We start from the raw sequence: 15255 nt of genomic DNA on the forward strand, positions 1-15255 counted from the left end.
AGAAGTATGTCAGTGTATTCTGTATTTCAGAAAACTGGAAAGTCCTTTTCAAGACTACAGTTGTAAGGAATGCAAGATTAGGCAATTTCTAAGACAAGTCCAAGACTAGGTTACTTGTAAGCACATTTGGCAGTTTTTATTGGCCTGGTGATAATACATGAACTCTGTGCCAGGGAACAGAGATCATTCAGTACAAGGGGCTCATTTCTGGGTTGCAACTCCTCTCTGAATTCTAAAAAAGAATCACAAAGTTGTATCCAAGGACCATTTCACATTGGCAGCCAAAACTGTGTTTAAAATTTTGTGGGGAGTATTCTTTACAAGAATTAAAAGTCTGATACTACGCACATATACAGACTGAGTATTATTCCACATTATTTTCAAGAACTAAGAGAGTGGAACAATACAAACATAATTCTAGAACAGTACTTTCAGTTACTGAGAGCTATACTTCAGTAAAAATACTAAGAACTTACTTGTGGGAAGTTCTTTTCTTCATCATGCTGGCAGACACTCCTGCATGACCTACAATATAAATGATGTTCAAATTATTGAAAAATAAAGTGTGTATACAATGCCAAAAACCCCATCTTAGATAAAAGTCCTTCTTTTTAATGTCAAAACATAAAGATTCCAAACATTTCATGACTGATGATGAATGAACTGCTGAAATGGAATATGGCTCTGCAGAGACAGACAGAAACTACATGCTCATGAAGCTCAGGGATAAAGATAGGGAGTGACCACAACAATTAAAAACAAAGCTGAACTTAAAAAAGACCTGTGTAGTCTTTGTTCTAGGAAAATGTATATAACAGTTGAGATGATCAATCAGCTATGACAGCTAAGTGAATCAACTGGTTGTGTAATTTTCATCCCTGAGTTAATCAAACAGGTGTAATACAGGTCTTCCTTAATTAGCCAGACCAGCACTGGGGAAGTACATACACATCTCTGCCTCATGTAGTGCTTAAAACCCCCCAAAATAAACAGAATAATGCTTTGGGAAGAAAAATATACTCAATTGTGTTCAACCCATGTATTCTTTCCCAGCAACTAGAGACATCCAGTGTGTGATGATAAAGCATGTTAGAGATACCAGATACTACCGAATAATATTTGTAGTGAGAGGCAACTGTGTACTGAAATTATTACATTCTGCTAACTACTAGTGACTTTACAGCTGTAACACTTTGCTAAATGAAAAACGAGTGCAATGTAACAAAACAAAACAAAAACAACCTTAAAAAAACCCTACATGACAAAAATAAACCCTCCTTTTTTGCATTATGCAAACGAACCCAGTCAGAGTGGTGGATTCTTGATACTACCAGGCATTGTGGCCATGATAGTCTGTGATATGGTAGGGTGAATGTTATTTGTCAATTATGTGCCTAAAGTTAAGTAATACTGGAAACTCTGATTGAGTACTTTAGTAACAAATAAGAGGTGACCTGTGCTGTAAGTAAAAAGGTAATAGAAAGACAAGTAATCTGCACAGGCCCTTTACTACTTACAAAGCGTAAAAACATTGTGAGTGCTAACACAGGCATTCAAAGGTAGTTAGTGAATTTGGAAAAGAAGAATGGAGAATATTTTTTTATTATTAGAACACTGAACTGATCCCAGTGATATTCAGGGATGAATATAAAAATGGAAACCTTCTATCAAGTTGGAAAGAGTCAAGGAGAGAGCAAAGGCTACCTGCAACAGCAGTGACTTGTGAGCAGCAGTGAAGAAGTCAGCAAAGTAGGCACAAAAGAACAAGACGATAGAAAAAACAGTTTCAAAAAATAACATGATGTATAAAAGCTAATGCGCACAGCTAGAAAAAAGTAAGCTCTTATAATGAAAAATGCAGCCTCAGATCACAGCCAATGCCCACAGATGTACGGATCACTTACTGAGATCAACTCAAATAGATCGTGCTAATCTGAGAGCTGCTGTGTATGCTGACCATGGTATGTGGCAAGATACCTGGCTTGATCCCAGTTATCCCAGTCTTTTTCATTGCAGTGGTTTTGGCTGAGATAGAGTCAAATTTCTTCATAGTAATTAGTATGAAAATATGTTTTGGATTTGTGCTGAAAAGTACTGATAATGCAAGAAATGCTTTTGTTACTGCTCACCAGTGCTTACACATTCAAGGCCTTTTCTGCTCCTTATCCCACTACACCAGCAAGTAGGTTGGTGTGTAGGCAAGCAGCTAAAAAGGCACCCAATTAGAACAGCTGATTCCAGAAGACCAAAGGGATATCCCATACTACATGACATCATGTTCAGCAACACGGCAGTGAGGCTGCTGCTATGGGACTGGTTGGGCATCTGCCAGTTGATAGTGAGCAATTGTTCTCATTCGCATTACTTCTCTTTGTCGGGTTATATTTTCCTCTCATTGTTTCCCTCTTTTTCTTACTATCATATTTTTATTGTATCTCTAACTGTTAAACTGGCTTTTGTCTCAACTTAAAAGGTTTTTTTCTCACTTTTACCCTTTCAATTCTCCCCTATCCCACCTGGTTCGGGGGTGGGGATGTCTGGTTGTGTGGTGTCTGGTTGCTGGCCAACCAGACACCAGGGTAAAACCACATTCAAGAATAACAGAATGGTAGGGGCTAGAAAGGACCTCTGGAGATCATAGAGTTCAATCCCCCTGCCACATCAGCATCACCTAGGGCAGGTCACACAGAAACACATCCAGACAGGCTTTAAACATCTCCAGAGAAAAAGATTCCACCACTTCCCTGGACAGCCTATGCCAGTGCTTAGTCAGCCTTAAGGTATAAAAGTTTTTCTTCATATTGGGGTGGAACATCCTTTGTTTCAGTTTATGTCTGTTGCTCCACGTTGTATCACAGGGTACCAATGAAAAGAGACCAGCCCCTTCTTCTTCACACCTACACTTTAGATATTGATGCAATGTAATTTCAAATTATTTCAATTGGTATTAAAACACTAATCCCTCCTTGTCTGAAATAACTAAAAGACTCTGGTCAGAGTGCTGGACTAACAGGTGTGGAACTAATATCCTGTGTATGTAAAAAAATACCCAGAATGTCAAATACAGTTGGTTAAATTAACATTTACAGAGAAATAGTTAAGTGCTCTACAGGTCTAAATAAACCAGTTCTTTCAAATTTAACACTATTAGCATGTTCTAAGCACAGCTTTGAAAACAGCCAATAGCAATTGCACCACACAAGAATCAAGCTAGAAATACTAGAAGTACCATTAACCTTTAAAGTATTCATAAATACTTTAAACTTTCCATTTTCATAAGAAAAATCCAAGACTACACAAAGTTGTAGAAATTGCAGAACTAAAATAATATTTATTTTATAATAAAGCATCTTACATTTGCAACACTTAAGCTCATGACAAATCTTTGGACACCTGCATTTCCAGCTGTAATGACATTTGAAATTTCTGGGTTTCAAAAATGGAGCTTTACAAGCCTACCATTACAACAAAGATCCTACAGGCAATTTTTGACTGTTGTAATAAGAAATAATTAAACTGTCTGTTTCTTCAAAATATTAGCTGGAAATTAAAGGACTGTATCATGACAAGCTTGTTTAGAAAACAGAAGACTTGGACACTTGACTATGACCACTAAACAAGCTTGATCATAATGTCAGCTACCTCTTCTGTAAATGAGGTGGCTGCATTTTATGAATACATATATTTGATTAAAAGACTGATGGTTTATTTGAAAAAATTCTTAGAAAGATACATCATTAAGAAGAGGAACTGCATTATCAGTACATGAACCAACACTACTGGCGTATGAGACTTAAGTTTTTGGTTAAATTGATTCCAGTAGTTAAAAACACTTTAGAAATAACATTCAGACATTCTGCAGAACGGTTCAGCAAAAAACTTCCTTTCTGTTCTCTGTTCAAGGGTTCTGAACCTGTGCATAAGACAAGAGGTCCTAAGCATTAGTCTTTCCAAGTGAAGAACAGGAATGCTGGAGGTTCACAGACACAAGGTTTGCTACAGAAGCTAAAATTAACGCAATGCAGACCTCTGGGAATCAGTGTTTGCCCTGTTCATCAGTTTCTCACCTTGGGAACCTTTTATTTTTCATTGGATTCAACTTACTCATTTATGCAGTGAAACCAAAGGCCATGAAGATGACTAAGCAATGCTCATATTCTTACGTCAATCAGTACCTGAACCTAATACACAAAGGTATGCTATTTGTATACTTAATACAATTATAACAAGATTTCAAGGAGTTACAAAGGCAAGCATTGTAAGATCCTAGGACAAACTCATTTTCTCACTGACTATAAGCCTATAATGTCAGAATACATCTTTGTTTTCTGCATGCCCTGAATTCAGTAACAACTCACCAAAATGCAGACGCCTTTAAAAAAAAAACAAAAAACCAAAACAAGTCAGGTTAAGCTATTGAATTGTGTAGCACTTCAGCCAGACTTCCAGAGATATTGCAGCTAGAGTTTACTAAATCATCAACACTGCTGTCACCTACAGCAGCTCTAAATACGGGGTCAGAATAGTGCAGAATCCTTACTTTAACTTACTTTCAACATATTCTAGTAACAAGGTGAAAATCAGAACTATCTGATAAATCTGCCTGCCAGGTTCTTTCTTGGTCCAGGAAAATTCCTTCAACAATAGCTTTTCCACTGCTACTGGAAAGCTGCAAGAAATATAGAAGCTACTTGCAGAGCCAAAGTTCAGCAACATCCAGAGTTTGGTGATGCATCCAACTTCTATAACAGAATGGTGCACATGCACTGTCCCTCACCATGTTAAATGGGTAACTAAGGAGTGACAATTAGTGGCCTGGAAAGGACTGTTAGACAGGGTTCACTACAAGGTGCAGTCTTGCATGAATTGTCAATTGGACAGATAACAGGATGTGATCATCATGGTAAACTGCCCTTACTCAGTTTTAGCCCTGACCCTCTCTACATCAATCAAGGACAACAGGCAACATTGTAACTGAATCTCAACTTCTACAATGTGAATACTGTCTGCTTTGTCAGTATGGTGTGCTAGTTTTTTGGCACTAGTCTGCTGGCAACCAAACTTGTGCAAAGTTGTAATAAACTGTGTATCTGGTTTGTGTGGACTAGACTTTGCACACTGCCTAAAAAGCTTATTTTGGAACAACTAGACACACAAATTTCACTGCCTCATCCCCTTTCATTCGTCAAAATGCAAAATTGTGTCCAGCTAAAATAACAGTATATGATACCATAAAATTTGGTTAATAAAAGAACGCCCTAACTTGTCAAAGTTTTAGAAGGCAAGGCACTCTTTATTACAGTGGGAATTACACAAGAGAGTTCTTGAAGTTGTGCATGCCATAAATTACATTAGGCAAGACTTATATTGTCCTACTAGATACACGTATGTATGAAACTTTGTAATATACATCAGATTTCATAGAACTCATTGTAATATTTGCATTCTTAGGTGGGGAGGTCTTCGGTGATCTTCCAGGAAGTCACTCTGAGATGCCCTTTTGATTAATCCCTTCTCAGTTACTCCCTTCTCTGACACATGCAAAATGTTGGGAGCGATGTCCAGTTGGTCTCAGACAATTTCCACCTGCAAGACCCCTAGCTCCTTGAGCATCTCTTCACATGCAGAAGGCCTGCCTGGTGACTGCCTAGCTGGGCCAAAATCCACATTCTATTATGTAGTGTCAGAAAAGAAAGTCTTCAGGTGCTACTGGATGGCTCCCAGCACAGCTGGACTCACAAGGATTACTGTTATCTCAATCTATAGGATGTTCCTGCTGCTGATAGTCATTTACCAAAGAATGCAGAAGTTATACAAAGCACATTGTTTCACAAAGCAGAATTTCATTTCAGTACATTCATACTAAACATACAATAAAACAACCTGGTCAGCTAGCATTCAGCTAGCTGTACATAAAATCTGTACATAAATGCGTAATTCCAATAAAAACACATGAGGTTTAATTCTATCTTAGTATACACTCTATAAAATTCAATAAAGAATATTCTACAGCAATCAGTAACACACCAGAACTGTTTCAAACTGCTTTCTAGCCAATTTATAATCAAAAGCATATAGATCAAAGAAATGCTTTAAAGTAACTCCTAGAATTATTACAGGTATGACTTATAAAAAGTCATATAAAGCAAATAACATCTTCATACCTTAGGAAACTAGCTCTGCACTTAAGACCATCATTACCTAATGCTGTAACCCTCAAAGATGCATCAGTGAGATGTACACACTCTCATCTGTTTAACACCACCATGTGATCATTTCCCCAGCAGAAGCTTTACCCTGTCCAGCAATGACAAAACCAGTATGTTTCAACTGACACAAGCACCAGTAGTAAAAATATAAAACATGTGCTGAAATCCCAGCCCCTATCACCCAGAAGAACAGCTACAAACCCCAAACAACTCTATACTTATAATCTCATTCTTGCAAAGTATCAGCTGATCCATGCCAAGATAAAATGCTTGTTTCAAGCAGCTAAAGTGAGGTAGTCTTCGAATGGCTGCTAAGACTCTTCATTCCATCAAAGTGGTAAAGCCCATTCTAACCAATGCACAATAAAAGCAACTTACAATGTTCAGTTTTTCTTTTTCCCTACAGGAAACCCCTACAGGATTGGAAGTATTTAGCTTTTTTGCAAGGTTAAAGAAAGTAAGGCCACCACAAAACGAGACTTGAAACCTCTTTATAGTAAGCTCAGCAGAAAGACTCTTTCCCAGTTGAGAATTGCCAAGACCTTGTAGAGTTTCTTTACAGATACTTGTTTCTAAATGCATGACATTTTAATGAGTGATATATATGATGTCATACTATTGTATCTTAGAACCTTGACTTAAAACCTTTTTTTAGAGAAAATATTTTTTTAATGAATATTTAACATATTTATTGCTGACCAACTTCACCTAATGATTGCAGAACCTAACAAAGCAGTAGCCTTATATAAATTTTCCTGAAAATTCAAGTACTATGTAAAGTGTTTTGGGACAAAAGCCTAATTAGCCTTAGCCATTCTCTGTCAAGTGCCCAGTTCCAAGGAGATAGGTAGTAAGAAAAATCTCAGACATTTCAAGGGTGTATCTTCATGCAAATCTTTCAAGAGACAAAAGAACATTTGCATACCAAGCATTTTTTGGGTCTAGCCCAGATAGGCCAAAAAGGTCATTGTGACTCCAAAAATGTTAATCCTAATTAAAGAACAATAAAGAAGAGTTACTTCACTCTATACAATATAAATGCCATTGACTAAATGGGATTAAATCCACAATCTTTACCTGCTTTCAACTATGGAAAGTAAGAACTATAACTCTCCATGAAATTTTGTGCAACACTTGAATTACTAAACTGCTAACAACTAAATTGCTCTGAACATACAAATAAAAATACTGAAGAAAAATAAAAATAAATGGATTAGTTTCAGTTGTCTTTGTTATTATAAGAAGCAAAGACTCAAACTTTGATGGATTTGAGGAATGAGAAAGTATTTGTCTCAATCACTTACCTCAGAGCACAGAACCACATTTTGGTAACAGGGAGTGAACACAAACTCCAGCTCCCAGTCAAAAGCAACAGAATTAAGCCTTTAATAATTGTCACATGGTCTATGTTTTTGAGGGGCAATTAATTCTGCTCATAACAGATCCTTAGATCCTTAAAATTTAACAGCAAAAAGTACTTTACTCTTGACAGACAAGGAGAGAGAAAGACACATTGTAACATTGTTTCAGGACATTGAGTCCTAGGGAAGCAGCATTTCAACTGGAGTGTATAGGAGTAAAGAAAGTTACTGGCACAGTTTTTATTAACGTCACATGAGCTCACACCCTGCATTCAAGACAGGAAAATCAGATAGGCTCTTCAGAAACATGCCACCAGCTCATCTTACTTCTCTGATATCCCTGTGTTTATAACAAACAGCAAAAACGTGACATTTTAGTTCTGACATTGTACTTCAGAATCTTCTGTGGAACCAGCAGGCACTTCCTGAGATCACAGGAATTATTCTGCATCTGGAGGCTATTTCAGAATAACTTTCAGGGACCATTTAATATGGCGACATGTTTATCCATACCTCGTACTACCCTACCTCAACTTAGAAGTATTGGGGCAATCTTTTAATGTATCTTCTTTCATTTTCTAAGAAACATAATATTTTCAAACGACCTCATAAAGACACTATATGTCTTTATGTACAGCTGACCATGCAGCTGTTTGGTGGGATTCTGTACTGGCAGGTAACTGCTACAAAGAACTCTAGAATACCATTGCCTTTCACTTCACAGCACTGAACAGGTGAACACTAGACTAAAAAAAGGTCAGTTATTAACACAAGGGTGATCACAATGTAGTTTACAACAATTATAGTATACATAATATTAAAAAATCAAAACAAAACTGTATTGCCCTGTGCTGGACACAGACACAGAACTAGAATCAAAAGACAGACACACTGACATGCATGGGAGCACCTGGCTGGACTACCGAAACTATATCCCAGAAAATGACCCTATACTTTGACAACTCAGAGGCTGTAGCTATGCATTTTTGTGAAGTCTAGTTTTCCTTCTTCTCTGCATCTTCAATCTTACCCTTTATTTCTCAGGGTGGAACTATGAAGTATGATTTCCATATTTCAAAGAGCCTAGATATTTAAATCAAATGTACTTCTTTGTTTACACCTGCTTCACAGTAAATGAAAGCATTTCCTCTGTTGGCATACATACAGGACTGAAGAAAATTCCTGTTTTGACACAAGCATTCGTTACACCTGTAGTGTCACCAATGAGTCTCTACAAAGGGATGAAATAAAAATCAAATACGAAACGTTTTGGTAATGCACTGAATTTAACAGTTATTACATTGGCCTATATGAACACCTAACACAAGCACTAACTTTTCTATACCTACAGATAGCTTTTGTAGCCAGTACATGACCCAAGAGTCAGGTAGGATTCTAGGTTTTTATTATTTCCATAGCTGAAATGTATAGTTGGTAAACTAGTTCCATGCTCTTACCATGTCTTTTAACTAGGAGGAAAAATGAATAATAGAAAAAAATATACCAAAGCTGCATTATTTACAGTGATGATATAACTAATAATGATGTAACACATGACAGCAATTTTATAGGCAAGCCTTTAAAAAACTTGTTTTTCACTTGAACTACACATGTTCATGTAGCTTTTTGGAATTGTCAACCAACTTTAAAAAAAAAGATATGTCTAAGTAAGCAATGCCAAAGTAATATACTTGCATCAGCAACACTGAGAATCACCGCAAATCCCATTTAAAAGTTACTTAATGTACAAGATTTTCTTTTACAGCTGTTGTGCTGAAGCACAGAACAGAAAAATCACCCCTTCTGCTGGGAGAAGGAGACTTCCACAGGAACAGTCTGCTTGAAGTTTGTCAAACCTGACTTTGAACATTGCCAGTTACGGGGTATCTGGAACTTTTTGGGCAACTTGTTCCAATGTCTCATCACCCTTGCAAAAAAACTCATTCCATTCAACCTAAACCTAACCTCTTTCCATTACCCTTTGGCCTGTAACTACAGGCCCTGGCAAAAAGTCTCTTTCCCATCTTTCTCATAAGCACCCTCTCACAAATGGAAAGGCTGCAACAGGTCTCTTCAGAGCTCTCTCTTCCCCCAGCTGAACACTCTATGCCTTTCTTCACAGGAGAAGTGTTTCAACCTTCTGATAAGTTTTTGCAGCCCTCCTCTGGATCCACTCCAGCAGATAAATCTCTTTCCTGTGCTGAGGATCAGCTACTTGTTAAGTATTCTATGTGGGATCTCAGCAGAGTAGAGAGTAAGAATCATGTCCCTTGATGTGATAGCCACCCTTTGATGCAGTCCAGTATACAGCTGGCTTTCTGGGCTGCAAGCTCACATCCAGTTTTTTCATTCACCAGTACCCCGAAGTAATTTTTACAGTCTCTATGGATATTGAGGATTCCCCCAGACCAGGTGTACGACCCTGCTCTTGGCCTTGTTGAATTTCATGTGGTTTGCACAAGATCTACTCCTCAAGCCTGCAAAGGTCCCCCTGAATGACATCCTTTCCCTTCAGGCAATCAACTGCACCTCTGAGTTTGGAGCCATCTGCTAATCTGCTGAGAGTGCTCTCAATCCTACTGTTTCTGTCACTGATGAAGGTACTAAATAAATAGTACTTGTCCCATAGCAGTTTCTCCAGGTGGACACCGAGCTACAGTTCATCGATCAAGTCTGAGCCTCTCCAATTATGTAGCTAACAAGTGTCATACACTTATTGCCATTACTAATTATTTCAAATAAAGTAACTGTCAAGTTCAGCCAACACTTAACTACGCTAAATCCTTAACTTTCCTAAGTAAAACACTCCCACCCAAACCCAACCCAAAGTATCACCAAGACCAGTTTCAAAGCCTACGAAAGGTCACAAGGATCACTGACATGTAGTTAATTCTAATGCACAGAACATTGCCAGTATTGCAGAAGTAAATCATCCCTCCCTAGCAAATAAACTTTTAACATAAAACTGAGGAAGACTATCTCTTCACCTGTTTGTAACTAAGTTCTCCTACTAAAAAGAAGACAGCTGTCACCTGAACCACTATGTCCCTTTACCTGGTTGAATTTTTTTGATAGCTTTCTCTCCTAGAGACACTTCTAAAAAATTAAAAACCATCCCAAACAGCTAACTTTCTATAATAGTACTTTACATCACATTGCAAAGCCATCACTTTTCCAGCCATCAAAAAAACCCACCAAACTTCACAAACTCTGATGAACTCAATTACTCTTCTTTGATCTTTTTTTTGAAAGGAGGAATTCAAACCACTATCAGTCAAATTACTATTGTGATAAACAAACTTTGTCCTTTTTGCTCAATAGCTGCCTTTAGAAGTCGCACACCCAAACTCAATTGCAGAGTGCCTAACTACAGCTGCCTGCCGCACTCTTTCTTAATGCATATCTACAATCAAGAAAAATATCTGATAATTCCATATCTCCTCTTACCTCTGGCCTCCTGGCACTCCTGCCTGCCTTCCTCTTCACTGGGACACATTGACATTGGTCCTTGGCATGTATCACTGAATGTGGACCAGCTTTTCTGAGCACCCTTCCTGTCTGGGAAGGGGTTTTTTCCCATTTTCTCTTACCAAGCAGATCTCTGAAGAGAAAAATGTCTGCCCTTTTAAAATTAAGTGCTGTCAGCTGACTTTGCACTTTTCTCACTGCCATAAAGTCTTGAATTCTACAGCCTCATGTTCACTGCAGCCTCGTCTCCCATTAAGTTTTATGTTGCTCACCAGCCCATCTCTGTTGGTGAGTGTGAGGTTTAGCAAAGCACCTTTTCTGGTTGGTTCCTCTACCATTTGGAGGAAGAAATCATCATCAATGCACTCCAGGAAATTCCTGGAGAGCTGGTGCTCTGCTCTGTTGTCTGTCCACCAGATGTTGGGGTGATTAAAGTCCCCCATAAGAACCAAAGCTTACAAGTATGAAGCAGCTTTCATCTGTCTTAAGAGGGCCTCATTCACCTGCTCATCCTGGTTGGGTGGCCTGTAGCAGACTCACACTGTGATATTGCTTGCCCCTGACTTCCCTTTAATCCTGACCAACCCGGTCTCTGTCAGTTTCTTACACATCCCCTAGTGGAGCTCCATGGACACCAGCTGGTCACTGATGTAGAGGGAGACATGTCCTCCTCTTTTGTCCTTCCTAAACAGTTTATACTTGGCCATTGCCACTCTTCAGTCATAGAAGCTGTCCCATCACATCTCCATGATACCAGTAACATCACAGCCCTGCAGGCAGACATCCGCAACTGATCTTTATTGCCCATGGTTAAGAATTCACCCAGAGGCATCTGAGATGTGCCCCCTTCAAAGCAGCCTTACTGGCAGGGCTATCAGTACATACACTTTTTTGCCCTGTCCTTGTTCTCTTCCAGGCCCATGGCATCTGTTACTAGGTCTGTCCTCAACACAGTGGGTATGGAGTGAATTGAGGAATCCCTACCCCAGCACCCCTAGTTTTAAGCCCTCTCAACTAAACTGGACTGCCTCTGGCCCAAGGCTCTAGTCCAGGCAGAAGATGAAGCCAGTCTAGCTTAATTTATACAAGACCAAATATCAATTTACAGAACAGTTCTTCATTGCTCACTTGATGCTTCTTTTGCCTCATTGATAATAACCCTTACTACAGAGCACACAAGACTAAGATCCATTATTCTTTCAAGATGCAAAACTTTGAGTATGCCTTATTAAATGTAAGAGGATGAATGCTTACTCATATGTTTCATTTCTTTGAGTAAGAAATCTGCATTTAAAAAACTTCAATTAACCTACTTCAGTTTAGAAAGCACACAAAGTATGAACAATATCTGCATTTTTGTAGTTTTAAAGGGATTCTCTTTGACAGTTATTAGGCTGATCACATTTAATTAAACCATGAAGAGTTTCACTCTAAGGTTATACTTACTAGTGAGTAAATTTGTTTAGTTTCCACTACTTTTGAAATGAACAAGAAACTCTGACCTTAATGTATCAGTGTAGTTTACATTTATTTTGTTCCTTTTTTAAATTCATTTACATGCCTACTATTAAACACTACTTATGTTCATCTGTACTGCTAAATTTATTTCTACCTTTTCAATTATTCACCTTCTGTAACAGAAATAAATATTTTAAAACAGCAGCGATAACAATTTCATAAAGCCACTAACATATCTAAAAAAAATTCCGTAAAGCAGGAACACTTCTTACCCAGTGAAACAAAAGACAAACAAACACACAAAAAACAAACCCAAAATCACCCACAAAAACACCTTACCTGCATCAGCTCTGGACCGCTGACCTGGTGATTTTCCAAATGGGGTCTTCATTCATCTGTGTTTATGTGAGCAGCAAAGCTGCTGGACTAGGGTGAAAATCCAGTTCTTCCCAACACCCAGGGTATCTTCTTACTTTTGGAAGAAGACAGCTAACCTATTAATCCACCATTCAAACGTGAATTTTTCCTTCCTCAAATGTAGAAGATGCACAATTATAGTAGTCTGAAAAACAAAACAGGTAAAGTATGAATAGTTTGATTTGCGACTTGGTTAACATAAGCATTAATTACCTTTTTTTTAATTATAATATACTCAACAGGAAGTTCCTTCATGCTCTGTTACGCCAGCAGCAGAGGGCATACAGACAAGAACTCAGCAAAATAAACACTAGGGATGCTACTTTTCCCCCATTAACACAGTCCAGTTCCATATGATACCAAAGTCAAATGCATACAGAAAGGAAAGCCACTGAACTCAGTACAGGGAAGAATGGTTACTTAGAAGAAACCATACTACTTCCACCAGAGGTGAAGCACAAATCAACTATTGCCTTTTACTAGAAACAAAATGCTCTCACACCCACAGAGCGGAGTAACTTTGCTTCACAGAAGCTAAAGAAAAGACTGTTGAAAAAATCCACCATATAAAAGGTATCAAAAGCACTGATTCCACTGCAATGACTGCTCAAGCCACCAACTTGTTGAGGAAGTCATAGAAGATCTGCAGAAGTTCTGGTAACTCTCTACACCTAATATCACCACAGATTCCTAAAACTTCTAGTCATTAAATTCTTCTACATGACAGAGGTAACTGAAGACAACTTTTTGAAGTATTTTTCTGGATTTAATTAGAGATGTGTGATTACCTGAAAATCTGAAGTATTACAGTTTAACTTATTTCAGACTAACGTTTTTGAACATGAAACATGTATCCAGGCTAATCCATTACTTCAATGTTGCACATAGCTAAGACAAGTGAGGCCACATCATCCTTTTAGCGTCATTTCCTTAAGAAATGTCATTGCTGGAATCATGTTCTCTGCAATCTGTTAAATGACATGCTGGTCTTCTCTCGTTTATTTCAGGTTTGGAACCTGCTGTCTATTTTCATGCAGCAGATAAAAGCAGAGGAATGTCTATAACTAGTGGTCCAACTGAGAGAAAAAGTGTACCTTATGCTTGTGCCTTACTGAACAAAGGAACATACAAGGACATGCCTTGAGATTTAGTAAAATTGCTATGCATAAAAATGCATTTACACCTAACAACACTTGCCAATTCTTCTATCAATCGCATCCATCAACTTCCCGCACATTAGCAGCACACAGATGAATAGTACTCCTAAGGAAAAACAACAACAGGGAGACAAACATTCAGTAATTTGCAGTTTTTGGAAAGACCCATACTATGTTTGTAAGAGCTAACTTAAGACATGCACAGATAGAAATCTGTAAAAATTTGTGAAGTTAAACTCAGATTTGTTTACAGAGGCTTACTAGTTTTACCACATTTCACCTCTTCCTGAAATCTGCTAGTGTCCACACAACAGTGCTGAGTTGTATCAGGGCAACAACAGTCAACTTTTAAAAAGCACTTAGCAATGCAATAGGAAGCAATTAGCTTGCCTATCTACTTTACTAGAACTCAGCATAAGAACTCTTTTTTTCTACTAAAACTGAAATATTTTACTATAGATTAAAATGGACTTCTACATCCTAACCCTAACCAGATTCTGAGTATTGCTGTGATATGCTACCGTACTGTCCTCTGCAGTAGTATACCAGAGAGATCTATTAGTTGAGCATCAGATGTAATCTAGTACAATAATCTTCTGCTCAAAACCTGCCCAACAAAACCAACAAAAAACTCCCAAACCTGCAAAAAAAACCAAACCAGCATCCTCCCTCAGCCAAAAACTGTGGCAACCCTTCAAAGGTTTAGAAACTAGCATATCATCTTGCAGTAAGCCACTGACCTGTTATTCAAGAATGTGTAAATATTTCATAAAACCTGTATTACATAATTTTCCCCATCCCAAAATTTCTAATTCATGGCAAAAAAAAAGAGTAATATATGATATTATAATGTCACCGGTTGTTAAGTAGCTATGTTCACAAAGATAGCTAACATCACAAAAGCTATGGTTTTCTAACAGTTAACTTTTCTTACAGCATGTCGCCAGTCATCACTATGCCACAAATTTGGTCATACCTCTTAAAAAAAAAAAAAAAAAGAAAATTACTTCCTAATCCTTTTAGTCACAGTTCATTTTCTAACACTTTCTTACGTCAAAACCTGACAAGCCTCAAAGAATGTCATATTCCACACAGAAGCAGAAAAGTTCATCTTGCTACATACTCAGTAGCAAAAAGCTATACTGTTAAGGAAAAGCAAAAGCTACTTATTTGGATGTATTTAAG

The 15255-nt window shown here is 37.9% G+C and overlaps 1 protein-coding gene across 5 annotated transcripts in view; it reads right to left on the minus strand.

Annotated features, from left to right (window-relative positions):
- The window catches only part of SPIN1 (spindlin 1), a 54716-nt gene that overhangs the window by 12552 nt on the left and 26909 nt on the right, over positions 1-15255 (minus strand). For all 5 annotated transcript variants that reach the window (XM_030466946.1, XM_030466945.1, XM_030466947.1 and 2 more), the window contains exons 2-3: positions 12836-13058; positions 477-525 (exon numbers count right to left, since the gene is read on the minus strand). In XM_030466946.1, the coding sequence (XP_030322806.1) occupies positions 477-525; positions 12836-12887 (101 nt within the window). In that variant the 5' untranslated portion in view covers positions 12888-13058. The remainder of the gene's footprint in view (positions 1-476; positions 526-12835; positions 13059-15255) is intronic.

The sequence above is a fragment of the Calypte anna genome, chromosome Z (assembly GCF_003957555.1).
Source record: "Calypte anna isolate BGI_N300 chromosome Z, bCalAnn1_v1.p, whole genome shotgun sequence".
NCBI classification, from domain to species: Eukaryota; Metazoa; Chordata; class Aves; order Apodiformes; family Trochilidae; genus Calypte; species Calypte anna.